The following is a 24,795-nucleotide window of genomic DNA, read 5'->3' as shown; positions in this document are numbered from 1 at the left end:
TGGAGAAGGGCAGTGGAGATAATAATTGGAGCCCCAACCATGCAAACCTAATCAAGGACAATAAGTTGCAGTTATATAGTGTCTTTAACGTGGAAAAACATCCCACAGAGCTTCACAGATCCCGAGCCAGAGAAGTAGGTGTTAGGAGAGATGTCCAAAAGCATGGTCAAATGGGGTAAGTTTTAGGGATAGGCTCAAGGAAAGAGAGGGGAGATGGAGAGGTTTAAGAAGGGAATTCCAGAGAGTGGGACTTAAGTTGATGAACAAACAACCACCTGTGGTGGGGCGAAGGGAGGAGAATGCACCAAAAGCCGCAGTCAGAAGAATGCATAAGTCCGGAATCTCAGGAAAGGAGAGTTTTGGGAGTGTTGTAGAGCTGAAGGAAATAAGAAAGAGCAAGGTCACAGAGAGATTTAAACACAATGATGAGAATTTTAAATTTGAGGCATAATCGGGCAAAGAGATTCCATAAACTAAATTGGAGTAAACTAAAAGGCAAACAGGGAAGGATATGGCTCCTTCAATTAGGATTTTTCTTTCTCTAATCCTGTCTTTTAGCTTCTAGTTTTTTTCTTTATAGTATCTTATTTAATGACTTTGGTTTCATTTTAAAAAGTAGTATCCACTTCATAACTTTGGAAGCAAAAACACTCAGGCATCACATTTAAATTACTGCAAGCTGTGTGATTGGATTAAATAAAAATATTGAAATTTTTTTTTTAAATCCGGTTTTAAAAATACAGTGCTAGGCTTGTAAATGTTATTAAGCCATAAGAAGTGTGAATACTGAGGATGAACATTCCTTTCTGTTTCTTCACATCAATGGAATAATATAATCCAGATTTTTGTTATTTTTTTTCTCTCTTGTTTTATAACAGGATATGGTATCTGTGCAATATCATCTTATACCATCTCCAAATAAGCAAAAGAATGGAAACAAAGAGAAAGATGTGGATAAAGAGAAGGATGTGAAGATGAATTTGCTGATGCTGTAAGAGACCTGAAGATACAGTGAATGGCCAAGTATGTATTTGTTCATTCCAAGATGTGGGTAGGCCAGTGAAGCCGACTGAGAGATTAAACCTCCATAAATTTTAATGCCAAGAGAGCATTCACTATTCTTAACATTTATACTCCATTTAAAATTCAAGCCATTAAAATAAGTCATTTTTCATGGTGAAAGCTGTTTTGAAGAAATAATATTAGTCTCTTAAATCATTTCAGGTGTTTTGAAATTATGAAATGCATGTTTTTAACAATTTGTATGATTTATGAATATTGTTCCAAAATATATCTGTTTCCCTAATGTCCGTTGTAATTTGATTTTCCAATTTATTCTTTATATCCTGGACCTTAGTTGATTTTACTTTCACATATATTTCTAAATTTGTTCCTTTCCTAATTTCCATACATCTTTTAAAAACATTTTATTATTTTTAACCTTTTTATTGAACAGCTCATCTACATATTTAATATGGACCCATGAATATATTTCTCCTTTTCTCACCTCTCTCTGCCTCCCTGGGTTTCTGTGCCTCACACCATCTTCAATTGGATGAGTAGTAGGAAAGTTGTCAACCCTCTCTCGGGCCTTTGCCAGTGGGATTCTAGCAGTAGATGCACATAAGTGGCCTAGTTTTGATTTTTCCCTCCGATTTACTCTTCCTATTTGTGGAGAAAATGTCTGGGCTTTATTCTGTGTCTCCACATGAAGGCACAGTTGAAATCCTGCCCAACTATCGTGTTGCCCAACCCTGCACCAGTATATTCTGAAAGGCATTTCATTTTGTAAAGTGTCTTTCCCTGCAGGAAGATCTGCCAATCTAGTAACTAGTAATCTGCTTTTAAAGTTATGGGAGATATCAGCCAATGCTTGTTTTCATTGCTCATCAATTTTCTTTCTTTCACTGGAACATCATATATACTATGTGTTTATCCAAATGCTTGTATATTTCCTTGGCTTGCTTATCTTTTTTATGCTGTTGGAATAAACGGGACCTTTTCAGAATGGCAGGCAGTGACGAGTGGGGTACCGTAAGGTTCAGTGCTGGGACCCCAGCTATTTACAATATACATTAATGATTTAGATGAAGGAATTGAATGTAATATCTCCAAGTTTGCAGATGACACTATGCTGGGTGGCAGTGTGAGCTGTGAGGAGGATGCTAAGAGACTGCAGGGTGACTTGGAAAGGTTAGATGAGTGGGCAAATGAATGGCAGATGCAGTATAATGTAGATAAATGTGAGGTTATCCACAAACAGGAAGGCAGAATATTATCTGAATGCTGACAAATTAGGAAAAGGGGAGGTGCAACAAGACCCCTGGGTGTCATGGTACATCAATCATTGAAGGTTGGCATGCAGGTACATCAGGTGGTGAAGAAGGCAAATGGCATGTTGGCCTTCATCGCGAGAGGATTTGAGTTTCAGAGCAGGGAGGCCTTACTGCAGTTGTACAGGGCTTGGTGAGGCCACACCTTGAATATTGTGTACAGTTTCAGTCTCCTAATCTGCGGAAGGACGTTCTTGCTATTGAGGGAGTACAGCGAAAGTTCACCAGACTGATTCCCGGGATGGCAGGACTGACATATGAAGAAAGGCTGGATCGACTCGACTTATATTCACTGGAATTTAGAAGAATGAGAGGGGATCTCATAGAAACATATAAAATTCTGAAGGGATTGGACAGGTTAGATGCAGGAAGAGTGTTCCCGATGTTGGGGAAGTTCAGAACCAGGGGTCACAGTCTAAGGATAAGGGGTAAGCCATTTCAGACCGAGATGAGGAGAAACTTCTTCACTCAGAGAATTGTGAATCTGTGAAATTCTCTCCCATAGAAAGTTGTTGAGGCAAGTTTGTTAGATATATTCAAAAGGGAGTTAGATGTGGCTAAAGGGATGAAGGGGTATGGAGAGAAAGCAGGAACCGGGTACTGAAGTTGCATGATCATATTGAATGGTGGTGCAGGTTCGAAGGGCCGAATGGTCTACCTGCACCTATTTTCTATGTTTTTATGCTGGTTCCAATTAATTATCTTCATATTTAGACCTATGATATCTGATGGTAAAGCAAGATGGGGAAACCCATGGGACGTTAGGAAAAATGTAAAGGACTGTCCTCATTGACTGAATTTTGCTAAATTGCTGTGGAGAGTCCTGTTATATTTTTTTATATTTATGTTAATGGCTTTAAAAGGTAGATAATGTGGCACTCATTCAGGAAACAGTACATCCAGTTTAATGTTCTCTTATAAAACACTTTTATAGCCAGCTTGCCTGCACTCCTTGTGAAATAAACATTTCCAATGGAACTGCTGACCCTGTAACTCACGTGTTTACATGATTAGATCTCGGAGTCTGAAACTAGAAATCCTTTGAGGTTCTCCTGTTTGATTTTCCTGGTAACTAATATTGGATATAACAGTCAAGATGAAGAAAAATGTCAACATATTTTACACTCAGTATTTTATAATACCTGCCAAAAGGTTAACATCTACTGGCAGAAAAATGATGATGCTAAAATTGAAAAAAAAGGTTTAAATAGATGGATATAATTTTAATACAAGAGGCCAATTATTAGAAATAAATAGATTACAAAGTACAACCGTAAAATGGGTAAAACCTATAATAGTTAATGTATAAACACATTTTTTGCAGAAGAAAATAGCACACTGGTTTTCTTATTTATATACAGTAGTTGTGTATGTTGTCAACTCATGATTTGCAGGAGGCACATTCATGGCCTAGTTGTGCATGTTTGTACATGTCAAGACCGATATAATGTGGTGGGATGCCCTCTTCATATTCCCTGGTTGTAATGTTAACCATCCATTGAATTGTTTAACGTGGCTAGATTTAACACTACTGCTTCCAACCCAAAAGAGATGCATCTGATTCTCAAATGACTTGCTCACACTAGTCAAATATCATCAGTGTCCATAGTTTCAAGTGCCATGAGACATCTTTTAAAACTGTTCCATTAAGAGTATTTGTCTTGAGTTCAGTTGCTTTTAATTTGTGTTTTATTATATTAATAATCAGAACTGCACAATACAATTATGACTGCTTAAACAAAGTAGAGAATTCAGGTCTATTTTCAATGTTGAGGCAACAAGCACAAAGGACTTTTTCCTCCTTTAAATCATGCATGTTAACTCCATGACAGCCCTTCCCCCTCAGGTGTATCATAGTCTCCATCAATTCCTTGATCATGAGGAAATGTCTGTGAATAACTTGATGTCACAATCTGTTTTCCTTCCTTGTAGAGAATCATTCTATATCTACTCAGTGCCACTTCCAGTGCATGTCTAACGAAGCTATTGTGTGAAGATTGTAATTCTTCAATGAACTGCACTGATAGTTTCTAGAAGTCTATTAATTTATGTAGTCTTGTTACTGCAATAAGATTGCATGGAATAATCTTCGAAATTTGTCTTCAGTAAATCCATATCAGAAGCATTTTCTTTTTCTGCAGGTTGGACATGAATGCATTCTATGAAGAATTGAAAGAGTCTTATCCAACCCATCTTCCTCTGTATGTTGCACGACTGCATCAATTGGACATTAAAAAGGTAAGATTCCTCTGAAAGTTTATCAATGTACATGTAGGATCATAGAATGGTTACAGCAAAGTGGGAGGCCATTCGGCCCATTGAGCCCATGCCGGCTCACTGCAAGAGCACTTCAGCTAGTTCCATTCCCCTGTCCTTTCCCTGTAGCCCTGCAATTCTTTTCCTTCAGGTACTTATCCAATTCCCTTTTGAGAACGACGATTGAATCTGCCTTCAGCACCCTTTCAGGCAGTGCATTCCAGAACTTGAACACTCGCTATGTAAACATTTTTTTCCTCATGTCGCTTTTGGTTCTTTTGCCAATCTCCTTAAATCTGTGTCCTTTGGTTCTCGACCTTTCTGCCAATGGGAACAGTTTCCCTCTACTCTCTCTAGACCCATCATGATTTTGAACACCTCTATCAAATCTCCTCTCAACCGTCTCTGCTCTAAGGAGAACAACCCCAGCTTCTCTAGTCTATCCACGTAACTGAAGTTCCTCATCCCTGGAAGCATTCTCGTAAATCTTTTCTGCACCCTCTCTAAGGCCTTCACATCCTGTCTAAAGTGCTGTGCCCAGAATTAAACACAATACTCCAGTTGAGGCTGGACTAGTGTTTTATAAAGGTTCTTCATGACCTCCTTGCTTTTGTATTCTATGCCTCTATTTATGAAACCCAGGATCCCATATGCTTTTTTATCTGCTTTCTTAGCCTGCCCTGCCACCTTCAATGATTTGTGCACCTATACCCCTCGGTTTCTCTGTTCATGCACCCCCTTTAGGCTTGTACCCTTCAGTTTATGTTGCCTCTCATCTGCAGCTGCAGAAATGCCTGTCTGTTCCCCTAACTATCGAATCCCCTATCACTGTTGCTTTCCCGATCTTCATCCTCACCCATCACCCGCCGTACAGCTGAGCTACCGGTGGTGCTATGGACTTGGCTCTGGCTGTACTGTGCAGAGGAACCATCGCCCTCACTATTGGTTAGAGAGTGGGATGCATGAGGGGGACTCCTGCCTAGTCCCCCTTTTCTGTCCGCCGGTCATCCATTCCCTCTCTGCCTGCACATTCTTGCGCTGTGGGGTTACCATCTCCTGAAACATGCTATTCACGTAGCTCTCAGCCTCACTCAGGATGCACTGCAGTGATGCCAACTACTGCTCTCCAGCAGACGACACTTCCTGCACACGTGGTTAAGCGTCCTGGAGTTCCCACATGGCACAGGATGTGCATTCCACAGGACTGAGGTACCCTGCCATGCCTCTATTTATTCGAAGTTAACTAACTTGCAGAAATAAACTTAAGACTAAGGCCTAGAAATTCGTTTGCGCCTCCCGTTAGCGCCCCAGGGGCGCAAACTACTTTTCGCCCGGGCGCGGCACCGCTAACGACACCCGCTAAATTCCGCGGGAGTACCTCATAGCGTCCCACTCCACTGCACCTGCGATGACGACAACATCAGTGCGTAACATCCCGGACCTTAAATTAGCTATCGATCCCTGAAGCTGCGCTAGGCGATGCCAGCGACCGCATCAGGGGTTGTGTACAGGATGGCCAGCCACTCGCGTTAACTTAAAGGGGAGGTGTGAGCCATTTAAAAAAAAATTCTGCCAGTTTTGCCGAGCGCTGATCAGTTGGTGCTTTGAATACGGGGTCCGTGCCGCAATCGGCATGGCACCCCCACTCATTGGTGGTCCAGGTAGGACCTCCTGCAGTGCGTAGCGCTGTGCCCCGCTCACGACCCATCCGCCCCACTATCGCTCCAGAAAGGAAGTGGAGTCTGTTATTTTGCGCTCCACTTCCTTTTGGGGGCGGTAACCCGGGTTTAGTGAGCAGGGCGGGACTTCCGTGCCGAGCGCAAATGTCTCGCCTCCCGGTTGTTACCGCGCCCTGGTTCCCCCCAAGAATCTTAAAAGTCGGGCTTACCTTTATCTCCAGCCGCTTGTCTCGCTCTCTTAGTTAAAGTATTCGAATGATTATTTATAGTTATATTAATTAGTTTGTCTAATTAAGTTAGAGAGATGTGCTACTACTCATGCACTAGTCACCTAACTGCTGATCTGTGATGTCACTCCTTGATTTTGCTGTGCTTTTGGAATTTTCCGTATTTGTATTGCTGCTTCCGGTGCTGCTAACTCCTTCTCAGTCCTTTGTCTCGGCCTCCTCCGCTCTTTATCTTCTGCTGTCGCCTCTGCTGCTGACTCCTTCCAGGTCCACTATCTCGGTCTCCCGCACTATTTATGTTCTCAATTTACATACAATATTGTACAAAATTTAGCTTTCCTCAATGTTAGTGAGTAAAGGCACTCTCTAATGTCACTCTAAGCCATATAACCTATGCTTAGTCTCCTCTGGAGTCACCTGAGGATCTATCCTTAACCACCTTTTTTTTCCTAATCTACTCACTACTTCATGATGACATTTAAAAATTTCACTCATGTAACACACAAGGAGCGCATTATCTGAAGGCACAGGGTAAAAAATTGTCAACTTCTGCAGCCTTCAAAGTAGGGCAAGGACTACGTTGTCAAGGTAACTGCGGCTCTTCACTTTTATGTGTCTGGCTCCTTTCAAGCTGCTGCTGGAGATAGAAGTAACATCCCGCAGTTTGCAGTGCACAGCTGCATAATGGAGGTGACTGAGGCTCTCTATACACAGAAAGACAGCTTCATCTCATTCCCTCTGGCCAGAGACGAACACGAGGGTTTGCTCAGCTTGCAAGGTTCCCCATGGCGCAGGGTGCCATTGACTGGATGCACATTGCCTTGCATGCGCTTAATGTCAACTTGGCCATTGACATGAACCGAAAGGGATTCCAGTCCCTCAATGTGCAGCTAGTGTGTGACCATTCAGGTAATGCCTGAAATCCTGGCAGTAGTCACAATTCCTTCATTCTGCAGCAGTCCGCTATGCCACCTGCACAGCAGGCCTACAATAAAAGACACGCAACCACAAGGAACATTATGGAGCACACAATCGGCATCTTCAAGCAATGCTTCCGCTGCCTGGATGGCTCTGGAGAAGCCCTGCAGTACTCACCTGAGCGGTATCAAGATTTGTGATAGTACGCTGCACAACCTCACCATTATGAGAACAGCCTTTCGCACCACCTATCAGACTAGAAGCTGAAGAGGAGGAGGAAGTGCAACAGAAAGTGGAGGAACAGGAAGAGGAAGGAAGAATATAACATAGACCGCCCCTTTCTGTCTGGGCTCTACGCGATCAATTAATTAATGAGCGATACCAGTAATCTCAGCCAGCCTATTCGCCCTATCCTTTCCTCTATCACTGACCATCAAATTGTTCTCTTTCCAACACCACACAAAGCAAAACCACCAAAAAATGCACATTCCAATTCAGTTTTATAAATTTATACATGACACAATACATACAAAAATAAACTAATCACCCTTGTGCATTCTCTTTGTGCCTGTCTCTGCCTCTCCTAGTGCTCCTACAAGCTGCTTCCCCAGTGGCTGCAACATGGGTGGTGGAAGGCTGCTGACCTCCAATTGAAGAGACTGCAGATGGCCTTGGAGGGCGACCTCAAGCAGCTCTGGGCCGAGAAGACTCAGCTTCGAACTGCATCATCTCACCCAGGGCTGCAGCAGTCTGAGCTTACTTGCTGACAGGCTACATCAAGGGCACTGGTGGAGTGGCAGGGGTGAGAGCAGAAATACTGTCATCCTGAGAGAGGGCAGCAGGTTCCTGCTCCATGGAGCCACTGCCACTCTCCCGGGCGGCGCCTCAGCAATGCTACTGATTGATGGACTGCTGTGGTGCCCTGGAAGCCCCTTTGAACAGTGGTATCCAGAGCCATGATGCCAGCAGTCTGAGTTTGTAGAGCAGTAGTCTGAGCTTCCATTGGAGCACTCCGACCTTTGATGCAAGCTATATGTGCCACAATGGAAGCTGTGGCATCGTTGGTTGCAAAGGTGTGCTGATGGAGATAACCACCTATTTCATGTTTGAAAAGATAGGCTCCAAGCTCTGTGCAAAGCCCTGTGCCAGGTTGATGCAGGACTGCTCCATGCTTTTTGACATTTAGCGCAGGCAGTGCATTTAGCATTTGGTTATGTACAACCATCTGATTGATGTCCTCATCTGACTTCTTCTGTCATCATCATAGGCAGTCCCTCGGAGTCGTGGATGGCTTGAACTTCTGTAGCAGATCGAGTGTGTGACCTTGCCCCCCACCTGTGCTATACTTTCCCCCCCTCCCCTCCCCTCCCCTCCACCCGCCCCAGCCCTTGCTCCTGCATAATTGTGTCTAGCGTCTCGCCACATGCAGATCCCTCCTCAATCTTAGCCTCTAAAAGGCGCACGGTATCGGTGTCTGAGCTGATGGCTGCGAATGTAAGATCGAATGAAGTATATATATTGTGATATACAAGGTATCACAGTTGTGTGGGGCAGGCTCGAAGGACCAGAGGATCTTTACCTGTCTCATTAATCGTATGTGAGTGTATCTCTTTCTACACAGCCTGAGAAGGCTCCAGTTCTTGGGTATCTGAAATGAAAAAGGGACAAAGGTTGTGTTGTGGTGAGGGGAGAAGACAAAGTAAGAACTATGTGCTTACACCATCTGCAGCTTGTAAGCCAGAAGACTTTGAGATGAGGGGGAAGGAGGATTAGATATGCTGATATCCTCATAATAGATTGCTTCAGCCCCGCTCAGTGATGCCTCTTCCACGATGGCCAGCACTGTTTCCTCCAGGTGGGTTAAAACATGCAGATACATCCTCCCAGTTCTTCAATGTCAGGAGTGTTGTTCCAAGAACATAGATGCAGTGCATGAAGATCCTTTCCTGCAAGAAAAAAGGTGTGTGTCAGTGAGTGTCCTCCAATATGTTTGGGTGCTATGGCTGTCATGGTTGAATAGCTGCCAGTGTCTGTGAGTTGTGGGTACAAGGCTTGCTACAATGCTAAGTGTGTGAGGGTGAGGTTAAGAACTAAAGGGTTGAATACTGATTGATGGAGATTGCTTGTAGTTGGGTGATGGGGGTGTAGAGAATTAAGCAGTGGGTGAGGCTAATTGTGCAGTTGGTAGGATGCGGCATTTGAAGATGAACTCACTCACCTTGACAACTCAATTCAGACCTTTAAACTTCTTCCTGCACTGTATCCATGTTCTTGGAGCAACACTCCCGACATTGACCTCCATCGCTATTTGATCCCACTGCCTCCTGAACATGTCTGGAGGGTCTCCTTCCCCTCTCTCACCCCCTACCCTGCGGATATAGTTTGTATCTCCTTTCCATATCTGGCACCAAGATATCCAGGGAATCGACCGAAAACCTTAGTGTTCGCTCTTTCGAATGTTCAGCCATTCCTCAAAGTATCACAGTCCAGAATGACTTTCGAAAAAAACTTCCACCACTTCTTGCAGCTACAATGCACCTCCCCTTTAAGAGGTGCAGGCTGCCATAACGTAGCCCTAGCCATTCGCGATATCGGGCCCCCTATTGATGCGTGCAGTCAATGAACAGGCACATTCCGCAATCCCCACATCTGTTTACGGTGGGGGGAGGGAGGGATGAGTGTTGGGGGAGGGGGGGCTAAGTGTGGGGGAGGTGTGTGCGGTGGGGGAGGAGGAGAGAGAGGTGAGGTGGGGGAGGAGGAGAGAGAGGTGAGGTGGAGGAGGAGGAGAGAGAGGTGAGGTGGAGGAGGAGAGAGAGAGAGGTGAGGTGGAGGAGGAGGAGGAGATGGAGGTGAGGTGGAAGAGGAGGAGATGGAGGTGAGGTGGAAGAGGAGGAGATGGAGGTGAGGTGGAAGAGGAGGAGATGGAGGTGAGGTGGGAGAGGGGAGGAGAAGGGGTGGGGTGAGGTGGGAGAAGGGAGGAGATGGGGTGGGGTGAGGTGGGAGAGGGGAGGAGGAGGTGGGATGGGTGAGGTGGGAGAGGGGAGGAGGAGGGGTGGGGTGGGTGAGGAGGTGTGGGGTGGGTGAGGTGGGAGAGGGGGGAGGAGGGGTAGGGTGGATGAGGTGGGGTGGGGGAGGAGGGGTGCGGTGGGTGAGTTGCGAGGAGGGGTGGGGTGGGGAAAGGGAGAAGGGGAGGGGTGGGGTGGGTGAAGTGGGGTGGGGGTGGGGGGTGGCGGCGGGGGGGAGAGAGAGAGAGGAGTTAGCTCGCCGTTATTACACACCGCAAATTCCGGACATCACATTCTTCATGTGACCCAATCATTGAGACAATTTAAAATCAGCGATATGATAATGCTGCTCATTGAAACCCTTTGCTACAAATTCCATATAACACATAAATCCCTTAATCCTTCCTATACTCAAGAACTCATTTCGCAGAAAAAAGAAACTCACACATGCTGTATTCAAGAATAATGTTAACAAAAATGTTGTCCAAACATATGTATCCAAAAGGGATAGAATGAGGCCAAATAACATGGCTGTGGCTAGTGAAGAAGGCTTCCATTCAAATACTAAAGACTCTTCAATAAGCAGTATTAAATTACCTGCCTACGAAACATGTTCCTCATTCTTTCAATGTCGTTCAACTTCCATATATGACTAAATAGGTCATATCCCAAATGAGGAAATCCACAAAGATACTGGAATAAATTAGCATCTTCATAGTATGGGCAGTGTGAAATCAAATTGGGTGCGTTCAATCTCTTCAACTAGATTACAACTCATGGTGAATGTGAAAATTTACCACATCTTTTTAAAGTGTCTGGTGACATATTGATATTAGTCATGTGCTTTCCCTACCCCGACCATATTATGCTGAGAGCTTATTTGTTTCTCTGACTACCCACAAGATTTCATTCTGTCGTCAGTATTACAATGCAGGCCTTCTTACAATGTATTTATGTTCAGAGTAGACTAGTTTCTATCGGTGAAAAACAATCCACATTAGCCAAAGCATCCAATTTAAAGTGTGCAGTGAACAGTAGTAGTGTTTCAGGCATCCCTTGTGCCCAGAGTTGCTCAGACAGCAATAGTGGAAATGTGTCATATGATGTCACATTTGCATGGCATGATAATAAAGCGACCTACACTATTGCAACAATTTCTCATGGATGGAAAAAGGGGCAGGGACTTGGTGTAACTAAGTTCCGCTCCAAATTCCATCCCTGCTTGCCCACCTTTTGTGTTTCCATGGCCATAGAATTTCAGACCTGCAGTACTTAATTTGCACCAATACTTTAATTTACTTCTGAAACCAATACAATAAAGTTTTCAATTCTATAGATTTGTAATAGAGTTGTATTTTAGATTCATTCTTGGATAATGGGCACTGTTGCAAGGCCAACATCTATGTCCCATCCCTAGATGCCCCAGAGAAGGTGGTAGTTAGCCGCCTTCTTGAACTGCTGTTTGTTTTGCTTGTTTGACATATCTTATATGGAACACTCCTTGACCTCCACAGAGATCCATCTCATTACAGTTGAGCTGTAACTCTTCTCCCTTTTCTCTTCCTTCTTAATAGTAAGAGGCTTCTGCAGAAGAACAGTGGATCTTGGAGGACGATCTCTGAGGATGTAGCATCAAACACTTCACTCCTCCCAAGCTACTCTATCTACTCTGTCCAGACTCCTCATGATTTTGAACACCTCCATCAAATCTCCTTTCACTATTTTCTGGCCTAAGGAAAACAGCCCCAGCTTCTCAAAGATATAAGGATTTAGCCTGATTCTTAGATGTATTCTCGACCTGACAACTGTCATACGTGCTCTTTTTCTACTTCATCTTATTGTCTATCTCTTTCATCATCCAGGGAACTCTGACTTTAGTTGCTCTATCTTTCCCCCTAATGGGAATGTACCTGAACTATTCCCTCTTTAAAGACCTGTTGGCCTGAATGACCTGTTTCTGTGCTGCAAGTAGTATCTACCAAATTTTGCTCTGGTCAGCATAGATACAATGGGTCTAACGGTCAGTACCCTTCCGTGTTGTAAAATTCAATGATTTTATAATTATGATGTGTTCAGAGTCACTTGAGGTGAAAGACCTGGACAGAGATGGCTGATACGATCAGTGCCACCAGCATCACCCCAGGACTTGGATTCAAAGATTCTAAATATCGAAAGTTCAGAGAAGTGAAAAAGAAAGTAAGGGGGTGAAGAGAGGGTATGAGAATAGAATGGCAGCCAACATAAAAGGTCATCCAAAAGTCTTCTGTAGGCATATAAATAGTAAACGGTCAGTAAGATGGGGGGTGGGGTCAATTAGGGACCAAAAAGGAGACCTTTGCATGGGGGCAGAGGTATGGCTGAGGTGCAAAATGAGTATCTGTCTTCATCAAGGAAGAAGATGCTACTATAGACATAATGGAGGAGGAGGTAGAGGAGATACTGGATGGGATAAAAATTTATAAAATGGTATTAGAAAGGCTCTCTGTACTTAAAGTAGATAAGTCACCAGGAACAGATGGGATGCATCCTCGGACACTGAGGGACGTGAAGGAAGAAATTGCGGAGGTGTTGGAATAATCTTCCAATCCTCCTTAGAAATGGGGGTGGTGCTGGAGGACTGGAGAATTGCAAATGTTACACCCTTGTTCAAAAAAGATGTCAAGACAAACCCAGCAATTACAAGCGAGTCAGTTTAACCTTGGTAGTGGGGAAGCTTTTAAAACAATAATCAGAGACAAAATTAACAGTCACTTGGACAAGCGTGGATTAATTAAGGAAAGCCAGCACGGATTTGTTAATGCCAAATCACGTTTAACCAATTTAATCAAGTTTTTTGATGAGGTAATAGAGGGGGTTGATGAGGGCAATTCGGTTGAGTGGTGCACACGGATTTCCAAAAGGACAAAGTGCCACATAATAGGCTTGCCAGCAAAGTTGAAGCCCATGGAATAAAAATAACAGTGGCAGGAAGGAATACAAAATTGGCAAAGTGACAGGAAAGAGAGAGTAGTGGTGAACGGTTGTTTTTCAGACTGGAGGAAGGTACACATTGCTGTTCCCCAGGGGTCGGTTCTACGAGCACTACTTTTCTTGATATAAATGACTTGGATGTGGGTGTACAGGGCATCATCTCAAAATTTGTAGATGACACAAAAGTTCAAAGCATAGTGAACAGTGAGGAGGATAGTGATAGATTTCAAGAGGACATAAACAGGCAGATTAAATTTAACACAAAAATGTGAAGTAATATATTTTGGTAGAATGAGGAGGAAATATAAACTAAAGAGTACAATCCTAAAAGGGGTGCTTGAACAGAGAGACCTAGGGGTATAGGTACTCAAATCGTTGAAGGTGGCAGGGCAGGTTGAGAAAGCAGTTAAAAATGCTTACGAGATCCTGGGGTTCATGAAGAGGTATAAAGTACAAAAATGTGGAAATTATGATGAATCTGTACAAAACACTGGTTTGGCCTAATTCTGGGCACCGCATTTTAGGATGCATGTGAAGGCTTTCGAGTGGGTGCAGAAAAGATTTGACGAGAATGATTCCAGGGATGAGGGAATTCAGTTACATGGATAATCTGGAGAAGCTGGGGTTGTTCTCCTTAGACCAGAAAAGAGTGAAAGGAGATTTGATAGAGGTGTTCAAAATCATGAGGAGTCTGGACAGAGTAGATAAAGAGAAACTGTTCCCAATGGCAGAAAGGCCGAAAATCAAAGGACACAGATTTAAAGTGACTGGCAAAAGAACCAAATGCTACATAAGAAAAAGCTTTTTAACGCAGCGAGTAGTTAAGATCTAGAGTGCACTGCCTGAAGGGTGGTGGAGGCAGACTCAATCACGGCTTTCAACTATGGCTTGTGGAACGAGTTCCACATTCCAACCACTCTCTGGATAAAGAAGTTTCTCCTGAGTTCCCTATTGGATTTATTAGTGACAATCTTATATTTATGGTCTCTAAAATCCATGCCCACCTTTCCTGGAACTTCATGTTTGATTCCCTTCAATCTGGTTTCCGCCCCTGCCACAGTATTGAAACGGCTCTCATCAAAGTTACAAATCCTTTGTGATTATGACAAAGGTAAACTATTCCTCTTTGTCCTTCTCGACCTATCAGCAGCCTTTGACACAGTTGACTACTCCATCCTCCTCCAACGCCTCTTCACCATCATCCAGCTGGGTGGGACTGCACTTGCCTGGTTCCATTCTTATCTATGTAATCGTAGCCAGAAAATCACCTGCAATTGCTTCTCTTCCCACTCCCGCATCGTTACCTATGGTGTCCCCCAAGGATTTATCCTTGGCCCCCTTCTATTTCTCATCTCTATGTTGCCGGTTGGCGACATCATCCGAAAACACGGCATCAGTTTCCACATGTACTATGACACTCGGCTCTACTTGAAGGCACCTCAATCAGTGGCATTTTAGCTATTAGAGAAGATTGGATAAGCTGTTTTCTTTGGTACAGAGGAGGCTGAGGGGAGACTTGATTGATGTGTCTAAAATTATGAGGGGTCTAGATAGAATAGATAGGATGAACCTATTTCCCCTAGCAGAGAGGTCAATAACCAAGGGGCATAGATTTAAAGTAATTGTTAGAAGGATTAGAGAAGAGCTGAGGAGAACATTTTTCACCCAGAGGGTGGTGAGGGTCTGGAATTCACTGCCTGAAAGGGTGGTAGAGGCAGAAACACTCTTCACATTTAAAATGTACTTGGGTATGCACTTAAAGTGCTGTAAACTGCAAGGCTACAGACCAAGAGCTGGAAAGTGGGATTAGGCTGGATTGATCTTTTTCGGCCGGCAGACACAATGGGTCAAATGGCCTCCTCCTGTGCCGTAACTTTCTATGATTCTATACCTCAACACATTTCTATCGATCCCTCCATGGTCTCTAAATTGTCAGACAGCTTGTCCGACATCCAGTACGAGATGAGCAGAAATTTTCTCCAATTAAATATTGGGAAGACCGAAGCCATTTTCTTTGGTCCCCGCCACAATCTGCGTTCCCTAGTCACCGACTCCACCCCTCTCCCTAGCATCTGTATGAGGCTGAACTAGACTGTTCGCAATCTAGGTGTCATATTTAACCCTGAAATGAGCTTCCGGCCACATATCCACAGCATAACCAAAACCACCTATTTCCATCTCTGTAACATTGCCCGTCTCCGCCCCTGCTTCAGCTCACCTGCTGCTGAAACCCTGAGCTATGTCTTTCTTACCTCTAGACTTGACGACTCCAACACACTCCTGGGCTGGTCTCCCACAATGTACCCTACGTAAGCTTGAGGTCATCTAAAGCTCGGCAGCCCGGGTCCTAACTCACACCAAGTCCCGCTCACCCATCACCCCTGTGCTCGCTGACCTACATTGGGTCCCGGTTAAGCAATGCCTCGATTTTAAAATTCTCATTCTGGTTTACAAATCCCTCCATGGCCATTGGTCCTCCGTATCTCTGCAATCTCCTCTGCCGGCTCCCCTCCCCACCACAACCCACCCCACCCTCTCTCTCCCTGCTCCTCCCACCCTCTCTCTCTCTTCCCCCCTCCTCCCACCCTCTCTCTCTCTCCCCCCTCCTCCCACCCTCTCTCTCTCTCTCCCCCCTCCTCCCACCCTCTCTCTCTCTCTCTCTCTCTCTCTCTCTCTCTCTCCCCCTCCTCCCTCTCTCTCTCTCTCTCTCTCTCTCTCTCTCTCTCTCTCCCCCCCTCCTCCCACCCTCTCTCTCTCTCTCTCTCTCCCCCCTCCTCCCACCCTCTCTCTCTCTCCACCCTCCTCCTCCCACCCTCCCTCTCTCTCTCTCCCCTCCTCCCACCCTCTCTCTCTCTCCCCCCTCCTCCTCCCACCCTCTCTCTCTCTCTCTCTCTCTCTCTCCCCTCCTCCCACCCTCTCTCTCTCCCCCCTCCTCCCACCCTCTCTCTCTCTCTCTCCTCCCTCCTCCCACCCTCTCTCTCTCTCTCCCCCCTCCTCCCACCCTCTCTCCCCCCTCCTCCCACCCTCTCTCTCTCTCTCTCTCTCTCTCCCCCCTCCTCCCACCCTCTCTCTCTCTCTCCCCCCTCCTCCCACCCTCTCTCTCTCTCCCCCCTCCTCCCACCCTCTCTCTCTCTCTCCCCCTCCTCCTACTCTCTCTCTCTCTCTCTCTCCCCCCTCCTCCCACCCTTTCTCTCTCTGCCCCCTCCTCCCACCCTCTCTCTCTCTCCCCCCCCTCCCACCCTCTCTCTCCTCCCACCCTCTCTCTCTCCCCCCCCCTCCCACCCTCTCTCTCTCTCTCCCCCTCCCACCCTCTCTCTCTCCCCCCCCTCCCACCCTCTCTCTCTCCCACCCTCTCCCTCTCTCCCCCCCTCCCACCCTCTCTCTCTCTCTCCCCCCCTCCCACCCTCTCTCTCTCTCCCCCCCTCCCACCCTCTCTCTCTCCCCCCCCTCCCACCCTCTCTCTCTCCCCCCCCTCCCACCCTCTCTCTCTCCCCCCCCTCCCACCCTCTCTCTCTCCCCCCCCTCCCACCCTCTCTCTCTCCCCCCCCTCCCACCCTCTCTCTCTCCCCCCCTCCCACCCTCTCTCTCTCCCCCCCTCCCACCCTCTCTCTCTCCCCCCCCTCCCACCCTCTCTCTCTCCCCCCCCCTCCTCCCCCCACCTCTCTCCCCCCCCCACCTCTCTCCCCCCCCCTCCTCCCACCCTCTCTCTCCCCCCTCCTCCCATCGCTCGCTCTCTCTCTCTCTCGCTCTCGCTCTCGCTCTCGCTCTCGCTCTCGCTCTCGCTCTCGCTCTCGCTCTCGCTCTCGCTCTCGCTCCCTCTCCCTCTCTCTCGTCCCTAACTCTTCAACATACTCACACATGGCACATACTGCAGACACAGTCACTCTGTGACCGTCACCTTTATTACCGGGACCAAGGAGTGCTGGCCCTGCGAGGGACCTCCCCTTATATACCTGAATCTCCAGGTAAGGAGTGTCTCCCACAAGTACACCCCCTGTGGTCAAGGTGTGCATTTCTAGTAAGTATGTGCAGTGTACAGTGGTGACATGAGGGTTACAATTGTATAAGGGTTACAGTTGTATGCTGGTTACATACATGACATCACCACCCCCCTCAGGTCTTTTTGACTCAAAGGTTAAGTCTATCAGGCGGTCGACGCTCTCTCGTGGAGAGCCGCAGTTGAGGCTCTGGTGGCTGAGCTTTGGCATGCGTTTCTGTCAACTGAGGTGATTCCGGCCTGTCTGGGCTGGCCGAAGGGACTGTGCATGCTGGTGATTGTCCTTGTTGCTCATCCACTGGCAGTGGTGTGGTTGACATCTCATGCTCTTCTTCATGTTCATCGGTGTCTAGGCTGAACCTTTTCTTTACTTGGTCCAAGTGTTTGCGGCACATCTGCCCATTATTGAGTCTGACCACTATGACGCTGTTTCTCTCTTTACCAATTACGGTGCCCTCCAGCCACTTGGGTCCCAATGCATGGTTAAGTACAAATACCGGATCATCCATTTCTATACACCTCTCCCTTGAGTTACAATCGTGGCACTTGGTTTGGGACTGGCGATTGCACTCAACAATGTCTGCCAGGGTTGGGTGGATGAGGGATAGCCACGTTTTGAGTGTACGTTTCATGAAGAGTTCCACTGGCGGAACTCCCGTGAGCGAGTGCGGCCGGGACCTATAGGCCAGCAGGAGGCGCGAAAGGTAGTACTGCAGAGAGGGTCCGTGGATGGGGAGCATGCCTTGCTTTATGACTTGGACCGCACATTCCGGCTGGCCGTTGGAAGCCGACTTGAACGGTGCCGTCTGGACATGTTTGATGCCATTACCCGACAAACTCCTGGAATTCATGGCTGGTGAAACACGGGCCATTTTCGCTGACCAGAATGTCCGGTAAGCTGTGGGTCGCGAAAACCGTGCGCAGGCTCCCCGCGGTGATGGATGTCGTGCACGAGTTTAATATGATGCACTCGATCCATTTCGAGTATGCATCGACAATTATCAAGAACATTGTTCCCATGAACGGGCCCGCATAGTCCACGTGAATGCGTGACTAAGGCTTGGTGGGCCAGGGCCACGGGCTGAGCGGGTCCTCCCTGGGGGCGTTGCCCAGCTGGGCACACGTCGTGCACCTGCGAACCCAGTGTTCCAGGTCTGATTCAATCCCCGGCCACCATACATGTGACCGGGCAATGGCCTTCATTAACACGATGCCAGGGTGCTCGCTGTGGAGTTCCCTGATGAATGCTTCCCTCCCCTTCTGGGGCATGACCACTCGGCTGCCCCATAGCAGGCAGTCGGCTTGGATGGAGAGCTCATCCATCCGTCTCTGAAATGATCTGACCTCCTCGGGGCATGCCCCGTGTATGGGCGCCCAATCCCCCTTCAGGACACATTTATTATCATGGATAGGAGGGGGTCCCTGTTGGTCCAGAGTTTGATCTGGCAGGCTGTGATAAGGGAGCCTGCGGTGTCAAAAGTCTCAATGGCAATGACCATCTCAGCGCTTTGCTCCGCCGCCCCCTCGGTGGTGGCCAGGGGAAGCCTGCTGAGCATGTCAGCGCAGTTTTCTGTGCCTGGCCAGTGCCGTATGATGTAGTCATACGCAGCCAGCATGAGAGCCCATCGCTGTATGCGAGCTGACGCATTTGCATTGACCGCCTTGCTGTCGGACAACAGAGAAGTTAATGGCTTATGGTCCGTTTCTAACTCGAACGGTCTGCTGAAAAGGTATTGGTGCATTTTTTTTCACACCATAAACGCAAGTGAGTGCTTCCTTTTCGACCATGCCGTACCCATGCTCTGCCTGGGAGAGCGACCTGGAGGCATAAGCCACCGGTTGGAGTTGGCCGTCTCCATTACCCTGCTGTAACACACACCCAACCCCGTATGATGATGCATCGCATGTTAAAACTATTTTTTTTACAGGGGTCATACAACATTAACAGTTTGTTCGAACAAAGCAGGCTCCACGCCCTGTTGAAAGCCCGTTCTTGACAGTCCCACCAAAACCATTCGCAACCCTTACGCAGGAGCACGTGTAACGGCTCCAACAATGTGCTTAAGTTTGGCAGGAAGTTCCCGAAATAGTTCAAAATTCCCAGGGGTGAGCGCAACTCCGATGTGTTACCGGACCAGGGCGCACGACGGATCGCCTCCGTTTTGGATTCTGTAGGCCGGATCCCATCTGCGGCAACCCTTTTGCCCAAAAACTCGACCTGAATGGCCAAAAACACACACTTGGCCTTCTTCAGCTGCAGGCCTACCCAGTCCAGTCGGTGTAGCACCTCCTTCAGGTTGTGGAAGTGTTCCTTGGTGTCTCGACCCGTTATAAGGATGTCATCCTGGAATACGATTGTGTCGGGAATGGGTTTCAGCAAGCTTTCCATGTTTCTCTGAAAGCTGGCAGCCGCCGAAAGGATGCCAAAAGGACACCTGTTGTAGATGAATAAACCCTTGTGCGCCGTGATGGTGGTCAGAAGCTTGGATTCTTCAGCCAGTTCCTGAGTCATGTAGGCCGAAGTGAGGACCAATTTAGTGAACAGCTTGCCACCTGCCAAAGTGGCAAAAAGGTCCTCCACCCTCGGGAACGGGTATTGGTCCTGCAGGGAAACCCGGTTGATAGTGGCTTTGTAGTCACCACCGATCTTAACCGAGCCGTCCGCTTTAAGGACAGGAACAATGGGACTTGCCCAGTCGCTGAATTCAACGGGCAAAATTATGCCCTCTCTGAGCAGCCTGTCCAGTTCACTCTCTATTTTCTCACGCATCACGTACGGCACCGCTACTTTTGTGCCCTTCAACGTTCCGACACTGGGTTGAAACGGTGACCCAAATTTTTGTAGTACCTGTGAGCATGAGTTTCGCTCCACAGATGAAATGGTGTGCACATCCCCCCCCATTTCCAGTTCATCTCAGCTAGCCAGCTCCTTCCCAAAAGCACGGGGCCATTTCCCGGAACAATCCAGAGTGGCAGCTGGTTCTGTGACCCATTGTGTGTTACCACCACGTTTGCACTGCCTAGCACTGGAATGATCTTTTGGGTGTACGTCCGAAGCTGCGTATTAATTCGTTCCAGTTTGGGCCTGCTAGCTCTGTGTGGCCAGAGTTTCTCAAATTGTTGTGCACTCATGAGGGACTGGCTTGTTCCCATGTCCAGCTCCATGCGCATCGGGATGCCATTCAATAAAACTTTCATCATCATGGGTGGCGTTTTGGTGTATGAGCTGTAGACGTCAACCACATGAACCCGCTGAACTTCAGCATCCATGGCTTTACCCCAGGCATTGTCCTGCACTGCAAGCCCCTCGCCTGATTCCTCTGTTTCATAGATTAGCCTCGCTACCGGCTGTTTGCAAACCCTAGCCAAATGTCCTCTGGCATTACAATTCCTTCAGACGAACTGCTGGAATTTGCAGCTTTTCGCATAATGTCTGCCCCCGCATCTCCAGCATTGGCTGAGATTGTTGTTCACAAAAGGACTGTTAGCAGGCATTCCTCTCTGATTGTTCCCTTGTTTGTTTCTAAACACTCTGATGGTGGGTGTTAATGGTCCCCTAAATGGCGTGAATTGCCGCTCCCCTCTCCATTGTCCCTGTCGGGGGCCTACCTTACAGTCGGTTTCAGCTTGGGCAGTTACAAAATGCCTTTATCTGACTGCTGCAGTTTCAAAATGCCTTTGCCTGACTGCGAGATCTTGAACCGCATTTATCACGTTAATTCTTTGGTCCGTTGCCACGTTGGACCCAGGACTATTCGCGTAAATTAGCTTGGTCTCTTCTCCCCCAGCTATGAAAGTTTGAGCTATCAATGCTGCCCCTTCTAGAGTTCTATGAGCTTCCTGAAGATCCCGGTATGGCTAATGCCCTGAATGAAAAAATCTCTTAACATCTCCCCCCTGCAGGCGTCTGAGAACTTAGAGGCTGGCCAAGCGCCGCAAGTCTGCAACGAAGTCCGAGATGTTTTGCCCTTCCTGACATTGGTGTGTGCAGAACCGGTGCCGGGCCATGTGTATGCTGCTCGCCGGTTTTAAGTGTTCGCTGATCAGCTGGCTGAGCTCTTCAAAAGACTTGTCGGCCACTTTGTGGGGTGCGAGCAGGTCCTTCATCAGCGCATACATGTTTGTCCCACAGCTTGTTAGTAGATGCGCCCTCTGCTTGTCAGCCACATCCTCTCCCAGCCAGTCCTTCATGACAAAGGTCTGCTGGAGTCTCTCCACAAAATCGTCCCAGTCTTCACCCACAAAGTAACGTTCCTCTGAGCTACCGGTGGCCATCCTCTGGGTTCAGTGATTCCCATCGCCAGGTGTTGAGTCCTTAACTCTTAAACATAATCACACATGGCACATACAGCAGACACAGTCACTCTGTGACCTTCACCTTTATTACCGGGACCAAGGAGTACTGGCCCTACAAGGGACCTCCCCTTATATACCTGAATCTCCAGGTAAGGAGTGTCTCCCACAAGTACACCCACTGTTGTCAAGATGTGCATTTCTAGTAAGTATGTACAGTATGTAGTGGTTACATGAGGGTTACAATTGTATAAGAGTTACAGTAGTATGCTGGTTACATACATGTCTCTCTCTCTCTTTTTTCTCTCTCCCTCTCTTTTTTTCTCTCCTTTTTTTTCTCTCTCTCTTTTCTCTCTCTCTCTCTCTCTCTCTTCTCTATCTCTCTTTTCTTTCTCTCTCTCACTCTCTCTCTCCCCCTCCCCTCATTAGTTAATAAAAAAAATTCTATCTTTGTCAATAAAAAAACATTTATTCAACAACTTTTGTGCCTTCTCTCTTAGTTACATTAGTTTTCAAACGTACAGTTTTTCATGCATGTTTGTTTGTTTATTCTGTCATTCTACCAGTACTTTTACTTTGCCAGTACTTTAAACTTTACTTAAACTAATTCAGATGATAGGCCAGTGCAGGAAAGACAACAAGGAAACCCCACGCAAATGAAACTTTTGATTAACCCTAACTGTAATTGAACATTTGAATATCCACAATTAATAGTTCATGCAAAGTGTTCATTAATGAGCTGCTGACGCAAAAGCTTAGCGGCCGTGGCTACTGGTGTTCGGGAAAGGTGTGGTGGTACCGGTGCTAGATTGCCATGCTGATTAAGCTCCCCTATGTCCTCGCCCACGTCCTCTCCCGCCTCTTCATCCTCGCCGGCTGCCTCTTCTGTCTCATCTCCTTCTGGAGGTGGACCTGCAGCATAATCTGGCATTATTTGTCCTCTCTTTATAGCTAGGTTATGCAGCATGCAACACACCACAATAAACTCTGCTACCTGATCAGGGTGGTACTGCAGGCTGCCTCCAGAATGATCCAGACATCTGAAGCGCTGCTTTAGGACCCCAATTGTCTTTTCAATGATGTTGCGAATCGCTATGTGACTTTCATTATACCGTTTCTGTGCTTCAGTGACAGGATTACACAGAGGGGTCATCAGCCAACTGGCAAGGCCATATCCTTTATCCCCCAGCATCCAACCGTGACCTTCTGGCTGATTAACAAACAGGTTAGGAATAACACTTTCACGTAAGATGTGCGCATCATGGGTGCTGCCAGGAAATGTAGCATTCACTGTTAAAATTGTTTGGTTGTAGTCGACAACAAGCTGCACATTTAGTGAGTGGAACCCCTTTCTGTTATGAAACACCTCTGTGTTCTTTAAGGGTGCTTTCAGGGCAATGTGTGTGCAGTCTATTGCTCCCTGCACCTTGGGGAAGTCTGCTATTCTCGAGAAACCCAAAGCCCTCTCGGTCTGTGCCTCCCTGGTTGTTGGGAAGCTTATGAAGTGCATCCTGCGAGCGTGAAAGGTTTCAGTCACCTGTCGAATGCAGCAGTGTGTAGCGTGCTGATATAGCAGATGTCGCCAGCTGAAGCCTGAAAAGATCCCGATGCGTAAAAGATTAGGGCAGCAGTAACCTTCACCTCAACGGACAGTGTGGTTCTGATGGTGCTGCAAGGCTGCAGATCATCCTTGACGAGTTGAAATATCTCATCGATGACCTCCTTCCGGAATCGCAGCCTCCTAAGACAAGCATTTTCAGACAAGTTCAGGTAAGATTGCTTTTCCAAGTACCTTCGTTGGCTGTCCGGTCTCCTCCTCTGTCTTCGTCTCAGTCTACGCATTTCTCTGCCACCTCTTCGATTGATCCCGTCATGTATGTAACCTTTGTGTAACAACACTGCAATACTGTATATACGTAAGAAATGCACACCTTGCCCACAGGGAGTGAACTTGTGGGAGACACTCCTCACCTGGTCACCCAGGTATATAAAAAGGGAGGTCCCATGCAGGGTCATCACTTCTTGGTCCTGTGAATAAAGGTTCAGGTCATAGAGTGACCTTGTCCACAGAATGTTTCTCGTGTGGATTTGTGGTATTGTGGAAGGACTTTACATTGGCGACGAGAAGCGGGAATCATCGACCCACAAGAATGGCCACCGGCAGCACAGATGAACAGTACTGTGTTGGTGAGAACGGAGACGATTTCATTGAAAGGCTCCAGCAGAGTTTTGTCACAAAGGACTGGCTGGGAGACGCAGCGGCCGACAAGCGAAGGACTCATCTGCTGACCAGCTGTGGACCTAAGACTTACGCGTTCATGAAAGACCTGCTCGCACGCGAGAAGCCGGCGGACAAAACCTTCGAAGAGCTCAGCAAACTAATCGGTGAGCACCTCAAACCGGCGAGCAGCGTACACATGGCCCGACACAGATTCTATACACACCAACTCGGGAAGGACAGAGCATACCGGATTTCGTTACGGACCTCCGGTGCTTGGCCAGCCTGTAAGTTCACGAATGCCTGCAGTGGGGAGATGCTAAGGGATTTCTTTATTGAGGGCATCGGTCATGCTGGGATTTTCAGAAAGCTAATTGAGACCAAGGACTTGTCCTTGGAAGCGGCGACGTTGATCGCTCAGACTTTTATGGTGGGGAAGGAGGAAACCAAGATAATATACGCGCGCAATTCTACCTCCAATGGATCAGGGAGTCAGTATCATAAACGCGACACAGAGCCCCGCAGGCAGGCAAGGGCAGTTTGAGACACCCCAGGCAACAATAGACCCAAGAGTAAGTCTCCAACAGAGACAATGGCAGGCTGAATGGACATTTACGCCCCCGCCCCCCGCTCCAGTGGACAATGCGGCCTGGGATGGGGCCATTGACACCTACTAACAGGGTGCTCAAGAACAGTCAAAGGAACAATCAGTGAGGAATGCCTGGCAACAGCTCTTTTGTTCACAACAATGGGAATCTCAGTTCATGCTGGAGGTGTGGGGGAAGACATGCTGCCAGGACTTGCAGGTTTCAACAGTTCATCTGCCGAAATTGTAACCTCAGTGGCCATTTAGCCAGAATGTGCAGAAAGCCTGTAACCAGGCTAATATACGAGGCGGA

The 24,795-nt window shown here is 47.2% G+C and overlaps 1 protein-coding gene across 9 annotated transcripts in view; it reads left to right on the top strand.

Annotated features, from left to right (window-relative positions):
* LOC139245640 (zinc finger protein 462-like) overlaps nt 1-24,795 on the top strand; it is a 238,632-nt gene that overhangs the window by 159,262 nt on the left and 54,575 nt on the right. For 3 of the 9 annotated variants that reach the window (XM_070871222.1, XM_070871223.1, XM_070871220.1), the window contains 3 exons: nt 879-1,023; nt 4,475-4,571; nt 22,807-22,903. In XM_070871222.1, the coding sequence (XP_070727323.1) occupies nt 879-995 (117 nt within the window). In that variant the 3' untranslated portion in view covers nt 996-1,023; nt 4,475-4,571; nt 22,807-22,903. Of the gene's footprint in view, nt 1-878; nt 1,024-4,474; nt 4,572-22,806; nt 22,904-24,795 lie in introns of those variants that run through there. The other 6 variants (XM_070871219.1, XM_070871217.1, XM_070871218.1 and 3 more) reach the window with 4 other exon arrangements.

Source organism: Pristiophorus japonicus, unplaced genomic scaffold (assembly GCF_044704955.1).
Source record: "Pristiophorus japonicus isolate sPriJap1 unplaced genomic scaffold, sPriJap1.hap1 HAP1_SCAFFOLD_226, whole genome shotgun sequence".
NCBI classification, from domain to species: Eukaryota; Metazoa; Chordata; class Chondrichthyes; family Pristiophoridae; genus Pristiophorus; species Pristiophorus japonicus.
This window is presented reverse-complemented; position numbering and strand designations above follow the sequence as displayed.